Raw genomic sequence first — 18,847 nt, 5'->3', positions numbered from 1 at the left:
TCTTGGGTCACAAATCAAGCCTTGGAAAATTTAAGAAAATTGAAATTGTATCAGGCATCTTTTCTGACCACAACACTATGAGATTGGAAATCAATTACAGGAAAAAAACTGTAAAAAACAAATACATGGAGGCTAAACAGTGCTCTATTAAATAACCAAGAGATCACTGAAGAAATCAAAGAAGAAATAATAAAATACATAGAAATAAATGATAATGAAAACTCAACGACCCAAAACCTATGGGACGTGGCAAAAGCAGTTCTAAGAGTGAAGTTTATAGCAATTCAATCTCACCTCAAGAAACAAGAAAAAACTCAAACAATCTAACCCTACGCTTAAAACAACTAGAGAAAGAAGAACAAAGAAAACCCAAAGTCAGTAGAACGAATGAAATCATAAAGATCAGAGCAGAAATAAATGAAATAGAAACGAAGAAAACAATAGCAAAGATCAATGAAACTAAAAGCTGGTTCTTTGAGAAGATAAACAAAATTGATAAAGCCTTAGTCAGACTCATCAAGAAAAAAAGGGAGAGGATGCAAATCAATAAAACTAGAAATGAAAAAGGAGAAATCACAGCTCACACTGCAGAAATACAAAGGATTATAAGAGACTACTACAAACAACTATATGCCAATAAAATGGACAACCACGAAGAAATGGACAAATTCTTGGAAAGGTACAATTTTCCAAGACTGAACCAGGAAGAGTTAGAAAATATAAACAGACCTATCACAAGTAATGAAATTGAAACCATAATTAAAAAACTTCCAACAAACAAAAGTCCAGGACCAGATGGCTTCACATGCGAAATCTATCAAACATTTAGAGAAGAGCTTACACTGATCCTTCTCAAACTCTTCCAAAAAATTGCAGGGGGAGAAACACTCCCAAATTCATTCCACGAAGCCACCATCATCCTGATACCAAAACCAGAAAAAGATATCACAAAAAAAGAAAATTATAGACCAATATCACTGATGAACATAGATGCAAAACTCCTGAACAAAATACTAGCAAAAAGAATCCAAGAGCACATTAAAAGGATCATACACCATGATCAAGTGGGATTTATCCCAGGGATGCAAGGATTCTTCAATACACGCAAATCAATCAATGTGATACACCACATTAACAAATTAAAGAACAAAAACCATATGATCTAACTTTTCTTTTACAGAAATGTTCTACTAAATATGATTTGGTTCATCTTGATATAAAAAGGAAAGGTAAATAATTGTCCTCTGTGATCACTTCTTTCCATCGCCAATCCAAAGAAAGATATTTTCATTTTCTGTTAATAAAAATAAACTAAAAAAAATAAAGTAAAATAAAATAAAATAAATAAATAAAACCCATATGATCATCTCAATAAATGCAGAAAAAGCTTTTGACAAAATTCAACACCCATTTATGATAAAAACTCTCCAGAAACTGGGCACAGAGGGAACCTACCTCAATATAATAAAGGCCATATATGACAAACCCACAGCAAACACCATACTCAATGGTGAAAAACTGAAAGCATTTCCACTAGGATCAGGAACAAGACAAGGATGTCCACTCTCGCCACTCTCATTCAACATAGTTTTGGAAGTCCTAGCCACAGCAATCAGAGAAGAAAAAGAAATAAAAGGAATACAAATCGGAAAAGAAGAAGTAAAACTGTCACTATTTGCAGATGACATGATACTATACATAGAAAATCCTAAAGATGCCACCAGAAAACTACTAGAACTAATCAATGAATTTGGTAAGGTTGCAGGATACAAAATTAATGTGCAGAAATCTCTGGCATTCCTATACACCAACAACGAAAAATCTGAAAGAGAAATTAAGGAAACACTCCCATTTACCACTGCAACACAACGAATAAAATACCTAGGAATAAACCTGCCTAAGGAGGCAAAAGACTTGTACTCACAAAACTATAAAACACTGATGAAAGAAATCAAAGATGACATAAACAGATGGAGAAATATACCATGTTCTTGGATTGGAAGAATCAATACTGTGAGAATGACTATACTACCCAAAGCAATCTACAGATTCAATGCAATCCCTATCAAACTACCAATGGCATTCTTCACAGAAAGAGACCAAACAATTCTACAATTCGTATGGAAACACAAAAGACCCCAAATAGCCAAAGCAGTCTTGAGAAAGAAAAATGAAGCTGGAGCAATCAGGCTACTCGACTTCAAACTATACCACTAAGCTACAGTAATCAAGAGAGTATGGTACTGGCACAAAACCAGAAATAGAGATCAATGATACAGGATAGAATGCCCAGAGATAAACCCACGCACATATGGTCACCTAATTTACGACAAAGGAGGCAAGAACATACAATGGAGAAAAGACAGCCTCTTTGGTAAGTGGTGCTGGGAAAAGCGGACAGCTACATGTAAAAGAATGAAATTAGAACACTCCCTAACACCATACACAAAAATAAACTCCAAATGGATTAATGACTTAAATGTAAGACCAGACACTATAAAACTTTCAGAGGAAAACATAGGAAAAACACTCTTTGACATAAACCACAGCAAGATCTTTTTTGACCTACCTCCTAGAGTAACAGAAATAAAAACAAAAATAAACAAATGGGACTTAATTAAATTTAAAAGCTTTTGCACAACAAAGGAAACCATAAACAAGACAAAAAGACAACCCTCAGAATGGGAGAAAATATTTGCAAATGAAACAACAGACAAAGGATTAATCTCCAAAATATACAAACAGCTCATAGAGCTCAGTATCAAAAAAACAAACAATCCAGTTAAAAAATGCACGGAAGACCTAAATAGAGATTTCAGCAAGGAAGACATACAGATGGCCAAGAGGCATTTGAAAAGATGCTCAACATCACAAATTATTAGAGAAATGCAAATCAAAACTACAATGAGGTATCACCTCACGCCGGTCAGAATGGCCATTATCAAAAAAGCTAGAAACAATAAATGGTGGAAAGGGTGTGGTGAAAAGGGAACCCTCTTGCACTGTTGGTGGGAATGTAAATTGATACAACCACTATGGAAAACAGTATGGAGGTTCCTTAAAAAACTAAAGATAGAACTACCATATGACCCAGCAATCCCACTGCTGGGTATATACCCTGAGAAAACCATAATTCAAAAAGAGACATGTACCACAATGTTCACTGCAGCACTATTTACAATAGCCAGGACATGGAACCAACCTAGCTGTCCATCAACAGATGAATGGATGAAGAAGATGTGGCACATATATACAATGGAATATTACTCAGCCATAAAAGAAAAAGAAATTGAGCTATTTGTAGTGAGGTGGATGGACCCAGAGTCTGTCATACAGAGTGAAGTAAGTCAGAAAGAGAAAAACAAATACTGTACGCTAATGCATATATGTGGAATCTAAAGAAAAAAAAATGGTACTGATGAACCTAGTTTCAGGGCAGGAATAAAGAGGTAGACGTTGAGAATGGACTTGATGACATGGCGTGGGAGGGCGAAGCTGGGGCGAAGTGAGAGTAGCATCGAAATATATACACTACCGAATGTAAAATAGTTGGCTGGTGGGAATCAGCGGCATAGCACAGGGAGATCTGCTCCATGCTTTGTGATGACCTAGAGGGGTGGGATAGGGAGGATGGGAGGGAGGCTCAAGAGGGAGGGGATATGGGGACATGTATATGCATATGGCTGATTCGCTTTGTTGTGCAACAGAAACTAACACAGTATTGTGAAGCAATTATACTCCAATAAAGATCTATTAAAAAAAAAGAGGTAATTAAGGGAAAACGAGGACATTAGGCCGGGGTGTCCTTATAAGAAGAGGAGATAAGGACAGAGACACACAGTGAAGACCACGTGAGGACAGAGGGAGAAAACAGTCATCCACAAGCAAAGGGGAGAGAATCTTGAAAGAAACCAAACCTATCAACACATTGATCTCAGACTTCTAGCCTTCAGAATTGTAAGAAAATAAATTTCTGTTGTTTAAGCCAAAAAATAAAAGAAAGAATGAGGTAGGTATACATGAAATTACCTGAAATGCTTTCTACAATTTCTCATGAAGTTAAAAAGGGCCGTTGCGAAATGGTAGGTATCACACGATCCCTTTTATATTAAACTTTAAAAAAATATGCTCAGATACCATAAACATTTCTGGAAGCCTAAAATAATAAACCTTCAAATGAGATTTCCTTGAAAATAGGAATGGAGGGGCAGGGAATGAATATACTTTGCCCTTTTCACCTTTCTAATTGTTGAATGTTTTTACCAAGAGAATGAATACATTTTGTAATAAAACACCTGGAAATACCAAAGCTGTTGTAATATGTGCTGTAATTCTTTGTCTTAAATTCTTGACCATTCCTTTGCAGAAGGAAATGGAGATAAAGATGCTGCGTGGGATGAAGAGGCAACAAAGTCGCCTACTCATCATGCAGGGAAGAGTGAGGTGATCTGAGGGAAGCTCCAGCCGGAAGCCTGCCTGCAGTCCCACCCAGACAACCAGCGTGAGAAACCGACAGGTCATCTGGCCTCACCCTCCTCATCTGTAAAACAGACATCGGCCTGCACAAGTGATCCTAACATGGGTTCCGGTCTCAAAATTCTGCTTTGGTGCTGCCAAATGATTCCTCCTCCTGTTAAATGATCAGGTCAACCTAAATCATGTTGACCTTGATTGCTTCTCCTGGTCTGCTTTCTGATGCAGCGGTCAGAACCAAGGGGCCAACTTCCCAGAAGATGGCAGGTAAATATTTATTTCTGTGTCCTCATCACCAGACCCTTTCTTTCCTACCCCACCTCTCACCTCTCCCTCTTCTTCTATCCTTGAAATAGGCCTTCAATTTTAGCCCTGCAGAAAATGCTATACTTCTCCCTTCTCCCCCAAACTGAAGGTATTGTGACTTTGAAGATGCACGTTATAGGCAGGACGTGAGGAGGTCCCCATCTTAACACAGCTTTCGTATTTCCAGACAAGGCCAACGATGGCGAGAACTCAGAAAACAAAGCACCCCCAGACCCAAACTGAATGTGTCCTTTCCGCCTGGTTCTCACACCCAACCCAGTGTCCCACACACCATTCTACTGAAATTCTAGGGGGGGGTTAAATGTAAGTGTGCTACCTTTCCCCCTACTACTGAGCTTTTCTACAGCTAGTAATATCAGATTAAATCACAAGAGTGTAAATAGCAATGGGCATAATTATTGACATTAGGACATGTTGACTTTTAGGACAAAGCTTTTTGCCTAATTAAATGTGGAACTATTCCAATGATATCTATAATAAGGTCGATTATAGAGCAGACTGACCCCTGCAAAATGTCCTATCTAAGATGTTCACCACAAAAAGCATAAAATGCGTTTTTATATTGCTGAGAATAGAAGCTTGGAGCATGGAATTAAATGTGTCCCATTCACTGTCTTATGAAAAAGCAAAACCAAGGACTTCAACTTGATAAAGGTAAACCTGCTTCTCCAGCCATTTTCAGGAGATGAGAAACGCGTTGAGTTGTTCTGAGTTAACTTTCTCATCATGAGCCCTCGTAAAGAGCACTGTTTAGTGAGACAGTAAATGAGCATGTTTTAATTTGAAAATGTGGAATCCAAGCAGTTATGCAGGAAAGAAAAGGATAGCTGAAAAGAGACATCAATAAAATAAAAGTTAAAATGCATTAAGTGGCCACAGTGAACTCAAAGGTAAAGTCATGGGACGTCTGAGAAGTGAACCAGAGGGGGTGATGAATCAGAAGGGGATGTGAATTACTCAGCGGACCTTATTCTTTCTACTTCATATTGGAATCAGTTGTAAACCCCCTTCGGTGCCCAAGGCAAGTGAAGTAACCGGATGCTCTGAACCTCCCCTAACCCCACCCCTGGCCAGGACTGTGTGCTCAGAGGAGAGTCACTATAATTAGCCAATAAGAGAAGGCAGCTGGGCTAGGGCAAAACTAGTATTGAACTTGGCCTGGGTTTTTTTTTTTCTTTCTTTTTTTTTTTTCCTTCCAGACCTCTATCTTATGGTCTCCTAACACTGTGGTGTTTGGTTACGGCCATGCCCTTCTTCCTGGTACCCTGTTCCATGTGGGCACGTGATCCAGGCCTAGCCAGTCAACATGGCCCGTGATCCAGGCCTCAGGATTGGGTTTGCTGTGGGCACGGGATTCTAGCTGGGTTCCTGAGAACCAGGGAGTTCCGTTGAAATATCCAGAAGAAGAAATCCTTTTGCTATTACTTTCCGAGCTATGAGGATAGAGCCTATAATTCCCACAAAGATCTCACAAAAGGAGACCTGCTTAAGAACAATGTTGGAAAACCGAAAAACAAAGCTGAGAGAGAGAGAGAGAGCCTAATGCCTGAGTTTAAGTCCCTGAATCCAGTTCTGCCTGAATCTTGATTCTGTCCCAGACCCTTCATCTACCCAGGTTTCATCCTCTTGACATGCTGAAGGGGACAACTGTATCCATCGCACAGGGCTACAAATCGGATAATATAAAGCGCCTAATACAGTGCTTGGCACAAGGCAGGAACTGAAGAGATGACAATGCTTAAAAACAAAGCCAAAAAGAGTGTTCAGTCCTTCACAGGAAGTGGAAAGATGTTCTATATGACCACCATCTCTCCTCACATGGATTCTGAAGTTTAGAAGCTGGAGAAGGTGATCTTTGCCAGCCTCTGCCTTTAGCACTCAGCTGTAGGACATTAACATACTGAGAGAGCCCTAAGCTGAATACAAGACACTCACACAGCAGGGTCCCATTCCCAGAGGGCTTTTACATTTACTCTCTCACTTTACTAAACTGGCTGGGGTGGGGTGGATTTGGGGTCCCACCAAATGCTTAAATGTGCCTAATATCACCTTATGCCTTCTTATTACCTGTTCCAAAGTGCAGTGGAGAGGATCTGGGTTGATAAGAGATTAAAAAGTCACGAAGATTAAGCTCCATTTAAAATTCTTATCTAAGCACATACCAACACAAGAAGAAGACATTTCCCACCTTCTTCCTAGAAGAGGATTTTTAATCCAGTCCTTCAAATAATTACAAAAAAATAAGCTTTTAATCGTCATATCGTTGGTGTGCAACAGCTTGACAGGAAAACTAATTTGTTGGGCAGTTGTCTTAGGGATGCTCCAACCCAGCTGAGGCTTTAACAAACTGAAATAGAATTCCAGAACCATCTCACAAATAAAAAAGAAGTGTTACTCATTCTCTTTTTAAATATAAGGCAAGCACTCACAGCTAAAACACCAATGACAGAAATTGGAAGCACTTGCTGATTCCTCAAACAGTTACGCTGAGCAAGAACTGATTCTGTAAGGGATTTAAAAACACATGATTTTGAGGGTGATTCTCCATGGTTAACATTGTCATGGGCTTCCCTGGTGGCACAGTGGTTAAGAATCTGCCTGCCAATGCAGGGGACAGGGGTTCGAGCCCTGGTCCGGGAAGGTCCCACATGCCATGAACCAATTAAGCCCGTGTGCCACAACTATGAGCCTGCGCTCTAGAGCCCGCCAGCCACAACTACTGAAGCCCGCGTGCCTAGAGCCTGTGCTCCGCAACGAGAAGCCACTGCAATGGGAAGCCCGTGCACCGCAACAAAGAGTAGCCCCCGCTCGCCACATCTAGAGAAAGCCTGCACGCAGCAACGAAGACCCAACACAGCCAAAAAAATAAATTGATTAATTAATTAATTTAAAACATTGTCATGACTTCTGAAAATGGATATTTGCATTCAAGACTTAGGGAACAGCCCGGAATTGTGCAGTGGGTTTTGGAGGGGAAAAAAGGTATCTGAGAAAAAGTTGCTTAAAGTTTCTTAAACTCCCCTATCATCTAAAGGATGCAGCCCTAGTTGAGCAAACTGGCTGAACGCCTGTGATAGATTCCAATTCTGGGGACATAAGATCCCCACTCACAAGGGCAGGCGAGACCAAGACTAATAAATCAAAGGAAGCTTCAGAAAAGGTGCAGAGCCTACTTCACCTGTCTGGGAGAACCACGAACGCCTTATCTGGCTTCTGTGAAAAGAAAAAATCATTGGGGAGCCAGAATTAGAAAAGCCTTGCACTCCATCCAGTCTCTCCCATCTAAGCCAGATAAAATATCCTCTGGGAAGGCTTCAGGAAATGCCCCAGGGGAATGACAGTTGATATTAGCTGAATGGGTAAAAGAGCACAGACAGAGATGAAAATATTTAGCTTTTTTCAACCTTGAACTTAACCCAAGAGTCCGACATTTACACATACTCAGGGCAGAGTCTTGCGCTTCCAAGCCATGACCACAAGGTGGCCTCAATCACTAATTGGGTCCCCACGGTCCAGGCTGCAGAGGGACGGCTTTTTAAAAAAAAGTTCCTTCTACTCAGAGGCTTCCCCGTGGTAACTCACAAGTAAGAAGTTCAAGTCTCCAAAGCTTTAATAAACTTAACAGGGCTTTAATTTTACAGCAGGAGACAAATTTAAAAAGGACAGCCCTCCTTGTATACCTCTACCTTCAAGGATGTTTCCAAGTTTGCAAACCATGCCAAGGGCAGACTGGAGCGGTCTTAAGTAAGATGCAATGCTTGTTTCTTTCTTAATGCACCTTGTAATTTGCACACGAGCCACAACACTTTATTTTCTTATTAATAGGTTTGAATGTGTTTAACACCGCAAGCCATAAATTGCAGAGCAGTGGATTAGACTAGGTTCTCTTTATTTTCCTGCCAATTGTCAGAAAGTGATTTGGGGTATGGGGTGCCCCTCCTTACTGGCTTTTTCTCTACCACTCATCACCCCCACCCCCCCGCCTCGATCCACCTCTTGCCTCCATCTGCCAAAAAAAAAAAAAGACACAGCCTCGTTTCTCATTGGAGAGTTTGCCTACTGAGCAGTTCAGTTATTGAGATTAATAAGCTGCCAGTTTCCAAGGAAGACTAAGAAAACTACAAAATTAAAGCTCACTGCAACGTGCAATGCTGCTGGTGGCCAGGCGGGATCATGGTGTCAAAAAGGCAAGGTAAAGCTATAAACTAAGGCTGAGCTGGAAACGCTAACCTAAAGGTCTCATTAATTTCCATGTTGCCCCTGATGAGAATTTAGAGGCAGCATAATGTTCTGCAATATGGAGAAATCAAGCGGCCTATTGATTTGAAAAGTGCTGGAATGCATCTGGTTCACCTGGAATGAATTCTAGTTTTAAACCTCACGCAAAAACGTTAAAAAAAAAAAAAAAAAAAAAAAAAAAAGGAAGAAAAGCAAACAGGTTACGTTGGTTTAATATTCTCAAGATCAAACTTGTCAGTGATTCTGTCAGAAAATTAATCCTTAGGTAGAAAAATCAATCTGGAGAACAAGTGGAGAAGAGTCTTCAGGTTCAGCATGGTGAAGATGTTTCAACAGTCTCGTTGCTTCCCCATGACAACCTTATTTACTAAAGGTCTTGAGTCTTGATTCCCAAATATGCACTCCCAATAAAGCATCCATATGAGGCTAAGATTACTTGGTCTTAAAGATAAAAAGTATGTTTTCTGAAATGCTGATACCCAAATTAGATTCCTTAGGTGCCACTTACCAAGCCCAACAAGCTCCATTCTTTATCAGAGCGCTTCCTGGGTGTTCATCACAACTTCCTGAGTGTCCCTACTCAAACTATGGCCAAATGGCCAGCCACCATACCCGCGGCTGCGTGGCTTTCTCCTACCAGTCTAGCAAAGACTGTCTGGAGGATAAACCCTATGCAAATCACAGAGCTAAAAAGGTAGCACTGCTTCTTATTTCTGCAGTGTCAATTTGCTCTCGCATTTTATGATATGCAGCGCACTAAACCTCCTCTGTAACTCAGCTCACGTGGATCCCATGCTGCCACCACCATGGAGGCTCAGGACTTCAGACTGACCATCCTGGGTGGCCACCAATCCCGCAGAGCTGGAGACGAGGGTCCCTTCTACCCTGCCTGGCTTATGATATTGTCAGTGACTAACTGTATGTCCAGTAACAGACTGGGATTCATCCCTCAGATCATTTCTTGCCTCGTGTCACTTATACTGCATTAACTTCACCATTTCCATGGACTGGATAAATTTTAATTTGATAATAAACATCATTTTGTTTTGTTCTTCTAGTCTCAAAGGCATTGTCATGTGGTGGTTAAGAGCATTGCACGTGGAGTCAGGTAGACCCAGGTTTCCATCCCAGTTCGGCCCCTTACTTATTTGGAGACGTGTAAGTAACTTCATCTTCCCAAGCCTCAGTTTCTGTTTATTTAAAATAGGGATAGTAACATATACTCAACAGAAGGGTTAAAGGGTTCAATGGGATCATGCATGTAAAACTAAGCATGGAGCAAAAACTATTTGATAAAGTTGTTATTCACAGAACTATACAATCATGTACAATAACTATTAAATTGAACAAAATTTCTGGAGAGATTTTTTTTTTTTTAAGAGAAAAGTCCACTGCTGAGAGCTTTGGATACACTAACTATGCTATCATTTGCAAATGGTTGTGCTTCTGTGTTACATTTATTATTTTAGAATCAAAATAAGTCTGGCCAATAACAGCTACTCTTAATACTCTTGTTGCCTCAGAGATTTAACAAGTGGAAAACCGAACTTGTTTCCTAAATGACATCCCTATTCACTCAGCCTCTTAGGCCAAAAAATTGGATACCGTGCTCACACCTGCCTAACCTACTTCTTGACATTCCATCAGTCACAAAGTCCTACTGATTCTACCTTCAGTACATACCCCATATCTTTGAATGTTCACCTTCTGGCCAGATTGGTAAGAGAAAGGCAGACAGCTCTGATACTGCAGCTATGGGCACCCTAATGGAAGCCCCACCATTTTTCATCTTAACCATGACAGTATTCTCCAAATTGGACCCTTAGTCCTGCTATACCTTTCCCTCAATCCCCGCACCCCGCCCCCCCCCACCTATTGACCCTATGGCAGCTACCATAGTTAAAAACAAAACGGAACCTTTATGTTATTATTTTGGCCTCCTGTTTAAAATGCTTCAATGACTTTTTACTGTTCTTGGCGCTGAGTCCAAAATCTTTAAAGCAGCCCCAAACCTTGCACTGTCCAGCTCTTGCCTGCCTGTCTAGTTTGCTTTCTCTTCCTGGCATCTTAGCGTTTCTTCCCCCAGCGGGTCATGGTTTTCGCCACCTAGAACATTCTTTCAGTCTAATTAACACCTACTCATCCTTAGGGCTCAGCCTAAATGCAAATTTCTCCTGAGTCTGGCTTCTCTATACCTCACATGGCATTTATTACACCTGTCACTGTAGGGGCATATGCCTAATCTTTTGTTCACATTCTGTCTACAGTCAGGAAACTCCAGAAGGGCAAGGACTTTGCTTTTCTTCTTCACTGCTGAATCCTCAGTGCCTGGCACCTGGTTGGGTCTCATAGATGTTTCTCGAATGAATAATGGATGACCATTTCAAAGAGCAACTTGCAAACTTGTTTGTAGCTTGAGGATCTGGATGGCTAAAATTAGGCCTTCTGGCATTTCAGGGCAAAAGCAAACTCAGAGGGAAGTTTTGTCCTGCGGAGGGATTCTCTTTAGTGACCTGCTACCGAGATAGATTCCGAGAAAGAAGCTTGCTTCAGCAAAATGCGTAAAGGAAAGAAAGTTAGGTTCTGTCGCTGAGCTACTTTCTACTGTCTTAGACAAAGAGATGCTGACTTCAGAAACTCCCAAAGAAGCAGCTGGCCAGGAAGATTCCTGACCTCGCTCCTCTCAGGAGAGGAAGGAGGAGATAGGTGCTATCAACCCAGAATTACACAGGGACCTTGTTCTAAGATCTTCTGCAAGTAAGCTGAGAGAAACATGGTGGGCAGAGTGATTCTGTTACGCATATATTAGAAAAGAGAGTCCAGACTGTTTGCAGTTAGTTCCTGTGCCCTATGTTTGGTTTTTCTTGGATTATATTATGGTTTACACATCAGTTGATTGCTTTGGGTAGTACAAATTTATATGCATTGTTATTTATATTATTAACATTGATACGGAACTCTCCTTATAAGCTTTTTCATCTTGTGTTAAATTCCAGATTCATACAGTCCTATTTTCTGGCTATGCCTCCTTAATTAGCACCTTGATTCTACTTGTCATAGAACAAAAATGGAAAACACCCAGTCCAGAGAAGATCTAACATGCCTCATTAAGACTGACAGGAACATCAAAAAGCAATGCAGAGGGGCAAGGGCTTGTTCCTTACTGGTCTAAAGAAACACCTTGGATTTGGCCTGGAGTCTCGGGGGGTGGCAGAATGCTGCCCATCACCTCCCAGAGTTAGGAAATTCTTCCATCATGCCCAGAAGTCTGTATTAATGAGAGTAGAGGTGGTGAAGCTGTTTGTAAATTTCCATTGCATTTTCAAAATTGATGAGTACATCATGCTCAGCCTCCAGAATGTCTTGCCCTCAATGGTTCTTTTCTCCTGCTGTGGTTAATCAATTCTTATTGGGTATGAAAGACAGGAATTGGAATCCTAGTATGATATCATGCCCCTAACGTAAGAGCTTCCATTCCTACATTTGCTCTTGTAGGTAAGAAAATGACACCATTAAACTCACAATATTTCAGCATTTGAGTGAGTGAAATTGTTCAGTTCTACAGTTTCCAAGACTATATGGAAAACCACTGAAGAATGGGAACAAATGATGCTATAATCTTTGATTTTTTTCCACTTACCTGCTAGGTAAACTCTTTTTTTTTTTTTTTAAACATCTTTATTGGAGTATAATTGCTTTACAATGGTGTGTTAGTTTCTGCTTTATAACAAAGTGAATCAGCTATACACATACATATATCCCCATATCTCTTCCCTCTTGCGTCTCCCTCCTTCCCACCCTCCCTATCCCACCCCTCTACCCTCTAGGTAAACTCTTGTTCATCCTTCTAAACCCAGCTCAAACAGCCCCTCAGCTGGGAAACTTTTCCTGACCATCCTGGGAAATGTAATAACTATTTCAACTGTACAACCACTGTAACTTACGCACTTCCATTCCTGTAAACACTGCACTATCTTTTTGTTTATGTGCCTATCTCCTTTTTTAGGTTGTATGAGCTTTAAGGGCAGGATACATGTTTTAATCATAATCTCCCCAGTACCTAACAGAGCGCTTAGTATTTTCAAGGGATTTGGTAAGTGCATGCTAATAAAAGACTGTATAAATCATATTTAAAAGAGAAACACAAAGTTCAACAATTCTATTAATTATTGCTAAAGTTTTCATATATGAGACAAGTTGCACATCCAAATTATATGTATTCAGTTCCATGAATGGAGTTTCAAATATCTGTGATTGACTTTTAGTAATAGCCCCATCTCAAGGGCCTTATATTTCTCTAACTCTTGGCCCTTGAATGTACTGATCAAAGAACATCCAGATATGTTCTCCCGTGTTTTTTTTCCTTCTGCTAGGCTTCAAGGTTTTGGCCATCTTACTTACTTCCCAAGCTTGCCTCCTCTAAAAGCATCACTGAGAAGCTCCAATCCTAGGAGAAATGCCAGGTATCATAACGATCTGCAGAAGGACTCTACAGGTCAGAAAGCATGTTCTGGGAGAACTTCAGGAGAACAAGAAGGGGATAGGCTTGGCTTTGCTGGTCCTCTCCTCCAGATCCTTTCAAGGGAACACTTTATTGCCAACTGATCACATCAGAAACTGGGCAATGGGAGATACGCTTATGCAGTGTATGTGTTCTCATCACCAACAGGAGACTCTGTGAGGAGTAGACACTCTGATGGATCTTTCCCTGAAGACGTGACAATTAAGGCAATAAATGTAGGTTTGTGGCTGTTCCTGCATCAGACAATCTGACCACCTTATTTTATGTGTAGGAACCACGAGTTCCATCCAATGTGGCTCATAATTTACCATCTCACTGAAGCCCTAGAACGCTTGCAAGTTACTCTGCCCCCCAAGTCTAGATTCTGAATTTTTAAAATGTGAATAACAACGATTCCTTCCTACCTCATTGCATTGCTTCCATGCTTGAATGAGATAGTGCATTTAAACCACTAACATTGGCATGTACAAACTGCACAATAAAAACTGGTTGTTAATGGCGATGGTGGTCCTCTTCTTTCCTTTTTCTCCTTCTTTTTCCCCAATATCTACTACATTTCTCCTTCCCTTTCTCCCTCCTCTTTCTTCATCCTAACCACTGTGCATATCCTTTATGTCTAGAAACTATTTTTCAAACAATGGTCTGTTAATGTGAAAATAGTCTGACTAGTACCCAACAAACTCTATGGCGGTTCATAAATATAAGGAAGAAAAAGACAGAGTCTTATCCAGCCTTAAAGACCACTACCAACTATGAAAATATCCTAAGTTAAGCCTGGCGGACCAGTCAACTTTCAGCCTGGAACCTTTCCAGCAAAGCTACTTATTAGTGGGTTATTATATCAGTATAAATGTTTAAATCTATCTATTATATATAATATATGCATAGAGTTTCTATTGACTTTACCTACTGTAAGCCTTAGAGATTAAGACTGCAGGCCTGGTTACAAATCACCTATAGTTGTTAGAAAATAAAATGTATTAAAGTTTGGAGCGACTACAGTGACAATGGCATACAACTTATTCAAGTTCAAGATCTTATTAATAAAACAAAACATATTAGAGATAAGAAACAACATCAAATGCTATGGCTTGCATAATTATTTCCAGCTGTGTGCAGAAAATTCACGGGCCATTATCAGAAAGATTACAGATTATTTCAGTCTTTCCTTAAACCTAAGTTATTAAAGTTTAAAAACTATGTGGGAACTTTTTGAAGGTTCAATATGAATTAGCCCTTCTCTCTTTAGTCTCCATGGTTCTTCCGGGCAAGGAAACAGTAACAGTTGAAGCACACAAACCATGAAAGTGTCTGGGGATGGAACAGCAAGGCCGTTCCAGTATCTGGCTGACCCACTGTCAATTACACTGCAGCTTGCCACGCTGTGACCAATGCCCCTTCCTTCAGGTCACTAAAGGCAGGTGTGATTTTGGAAGACCAGAAGCAAAGGTGAGAAAAGGACGAAGCAAAGGCAAAACAAAACGAAGCCAGACCTGGAGATCACTTTGAAACCCTTCCCTCTCAACATAAGTGCTGCCGCTTTTTTCTTGTTTGTTTTTTTACACTATTGTTTGCCCCTCAGGCATCAAGCTGTTAGTGTATACAGGAGGGATTAAAGTGAGACTGCATGTTGGATGAAGTATAAATTAAAATTATACTTCTGTCAGTCTGGAATCAGGGATTGTTTCTCAAGGTCTCCCCAAACACTTAATTTCAAATGAGTCTTCATTTATTACTTCAAGAAAGGCTAAATGCATAATTTATCAGCAGCTTTCTGTCAATATACCCTTAGAAGCATGTTTCCCATGAGTCTTTGAGTAAAAATATGTTATGCTAATTCTATTAGTTGGGTACACAGGAGCTGTGGAAGAAAGTAAACATGCATTAAAAGGAGACACATGTGAACAAAGAAATACCTATCAACCTACCGTCCAGGGTCAAATTACCAAGGGAACGGCACAGAGTTGGTAAACTTGTCCCATAATGTAGGTGGGATTTTCTCCCGACTGCTCTGGGCAGGTGATGCAGCAGGGAGCCAGGTGTGATAGTGATGGGGACTTACCGGGTCTCCAGGGGCACGTTGCTGTTTAGCACCCAGCTGTCCTGAAGCTGAACTGACTCCGGCGTGGTGGCCAGGTCATTGGGCGCGGGAGCTGGGGCGTGAATCTGACTCCGCCGATTGGTCAGCGAGTTCCTGTTGAGGGAGTTGGCTGACGAGTGGTGATGGGACAGCGTGTGGTTGTGCGGGGGTGGCAGAGGGGGCCTCAGAGTCGACTGGCTGTGGTGGTTCGGAGGGCCTGAGAAAAGAGGAAGGAGAAACGGCCATTAGGGGCTTCAGAATGCGGCCGCGATCACTCTGCAAGCCTGCGGAGGAGAGCCTGGAACCAAAGCCTCGATATTGACAATTGCCAAATGTCACGAACTACAGATGCAGATACGCCTGTGTCCAGCATCCCATTGTCAGTTACTAACAAATAGAATACTTTGATTTGCCTTTATCCCTCGGCATCAAATTAAGAATGAGAAACTAGGTTAGCAAAACCAGGCTGGTGAGGGCTGACCAGTGGAATTATTTGAAACATATTAATTCTGCAATGAAAGTAACATGATATTCAAGGCTGAGCATTGTTGTAACAAGTCCCCAGCCCATTTCCTGGTAAACCAGCACACTCCAGACATTCTTTAAAAACATGGCATCTTTCTGAAGGTATAAGAAAGATGGCACACTCTTAAGTCAGGGAGTAGTAAATTTAAACACCTATCAGGGGCCAGGCAGGAAAGTGAAGTGGGCTGGGGTGAACTGGAGAGGGTAGGGAGAAGCCCTCACTCAGATCCAGGCTCACGTGGCCATGTAGGGGTTAGAGCTCAAGGCAGATGATCTTCCAGTTTTTCTAGGAGAGCTGAAGATCTGGACTTTTTCAAAAGAGTTTCCTGTTTTTTAAAAAATGTTGACAATGAAAAAATATGTGTGTGTGTTTTTGTGTGTTTGTGTATTTATATATATGTTTATATATACACATATATTCACATGTATATGTATACTTTTTTTTTCTAATGAGAATCAACAAAACACACCTGTGAGCCCGCTTAGATCAGGGGCTTCATAACATCTGTCCTCTGAGAGATGAACCCTGAGGACTCAGTCTCTGGAGAAGGTCAGGGTTGATGTTTTCAAACCACGACCCTTACTCCAAATTGCATCCTAGTTTCTAAACTTGCGATCCTCTGTCCTTGCAGGAAAAACGCACAAAGGACAACTATACCCCTGTACATATTACCCTGTAAATATGACCACGGATGACAATTCCACACACCGTTTTCCTAGCAACCCACTCTCCACCTACAAAGTGAAATATTTTAAGCATAATGAAAATGAAGGTCGTTCACTATGCAACGTAAGTCTATAATTTGGTTTTAATGGCTGCTGAAACATGACTTTTAATTTGTGTCCTTTGAGAAAGTTTATTTTTTGAAGCCTCCAGTCGGGGTTGGCAGCCCGCCAGGTGACTGCCGAGCCTTGTCATTTTGGCCCCTGCCAACTTTGAATATCCTCAGCCCCTGCTGTCCTGGCTTTAAGAAGTTGGCTCAAGTCATTTAAACAAGCAATTTGACACAAATTTCAACTACTTGTCTCCTTATGTGACCGGGCTACATCTCCAAAAGGTGTAATCTACATTCCGTGGCTCCTGGGAAGCTTGCAGAAACGTTCCGAAAGAAAGACAACGTGTCAAGAAGATCCTAGGTTTGGAGAGCATCATGACCATCGAAAACAGGAAAGAAAAATACAGAGGAAAGTGGTTCCTTGAAGTCTGCATCTCTGGGCTGAAATTACTTGGGGGGATTTTTTTTTTGGTGTGCAGAAAAAGACAACTAAAACTAAAACCTAATGGGAAATGCCACTGTACAAGTTGTATAGATTTTAAATCGCGTCCTCCAAATGAACCTGTAATTCGTATTTTCCACTCTGCACCAGTGACATTTTAAATATATCTTTGAGGGAGTTCCATTGCTCTAGCAGGCTATTATATTTTCTGGCATTGTTGTCTGTCTTGTAATCTATTATTATATAGTTATTTACGTTTGTCTGTCTCGTATTAGTGGAAAGAGGTGAGAAAAGGGGGTGAAATGATGTAATAATGATCCTTCAGAGATGCTATCCAAGCCCCTCACACAAGGTTAATGAATTCTCATGCCTTTCTTTCTCCCCCTCTCAACTCCCATCCAAGTGGTGTCATTGTTCTCCATTAGTTAGGTAATTATGAGACTTGCCTCGGGAGGGCGAGATGAATCAGTGTTCAAGCGAGAACCCACCCTCCCCAGCCCCAAGCCCTAACCTACCATCTCCCTCAGCCCCCGGCCCCCGCCCTCCAGCCCTCCAGACCACACACTCTCCCAAAGTACAAAGAGGCCGTGTGAGGGATTTAATTCACTAAATGAGATATCGGGACCCTCCTGCTTCCTGTCTGTTCACCCTGAGATTTCTCTGTCTGCTCCAGCCTGGGTGGCCCTTCCCTGTCCATCTGTGTTCAGTGTGGGTGGAATTCCTGTGGTTGTCTTTCTGCGGACACAGCCAGGGATGGTGCTGATGGGGGAATGGAAACGTCGACCCGGGCGTGGTGTGGTATGTTCCTAACAAAACAGAGGCTGAGTTTTCCAGTTAATTGAAAGAAACGTCAAACTCTCTTTCCATTCCTCCTAAAGAGAAGGCCTAGGGTTTCATGGGGTCGGGGGGAGATGGAGAAAGAAGTGCAGAGGAAGATGAACAAATACTTAACTCTCCACTCACCCGGGTCCTCCTATAAAGCAACAAGCTCTTTCACTGCACTTACATCAAATTACTGAGAGCAATTACAACAAAAACTATCCCCCGTCCTCAATAGTGAAAGATATTCTCCTTATACCGTTGCTCATTTCCACTGTGACGTTGATCATATTTGCTCATTTATCTCTCTATCCAAAACACAAACTTTTCAGCTAGGTACAGGAGCTAGAAGGAAAAGACAATGACAACACCGAGGGGTAAAGGCTACCACTGGGGGAGAAGCAGAGCGGTGCGGGAGCATTGAGCCAGTGGTTAGGAGATAAAATCGGAAGAACTGAGCTCAAGGATCGGGTCTGACCACTTTTGAGTTGTGTGACCCTGGGCCTGAGACTTCACTTCTTTAACTGTCAGTCTCCTCACCTGCCAAATGATGAAAACAGCAGTAACTACCTGTAAGGAAGTTCGAGGGGAAGATGAATGTAAAATGCTAAACATGCTACCCGATGGCTGGCAAGTTCCCCCAA

The 18,847-nt window shown here is 41.3% G+C and overlaps 1 protein-coding gene across 3 annotated transcripts in view; it reads right to left on the bottom strand.

Moving 5' to 3' along the window:
- The window catches only part of TENM2 (teneurin transmembrane protein 2), a 988,081-nt gene that overhangs the window by 298,347 nt on the left and 670,887 nt on the right, over positions 1–18,847 (bottom strand). For all 3 annotated transcript variants that reach the window (XM_061188437.1, XM_061188438.1, XM_061188439.1), the window contains one exon: positions 15,624–15,858. In XM_061188437.1, the coding sequence (XP_061044420.1) occupies positions 15,624–15,858 (235 nt within the window). The remainder of the gene's footprint in view (positions 1–15,623; positions 15,859–18,847) is intronic.

Source organism: Eubalaena glacialis, chromosome 4 (genome assembly GCF_028564815.1).
Source record: "Eubalaena glacialis isolate mEubGla1 chromosome 4, mEubGla1.1.hap2.+ XY, whole genome shotgun sequence".
Taxonomy (NCBI): domain Eukaryota; kingdom Metazoa; phylum Chordata; class Mammalia; order Artiodactyla; family Balaenidae; genus Eubalaena; species Eubalaena glacialis.
The sequence above is the reverse complement of the archived record's forward strand: the minus strand, read 5'-3'. Positions and strand labels throughout refer to the sequence as shown.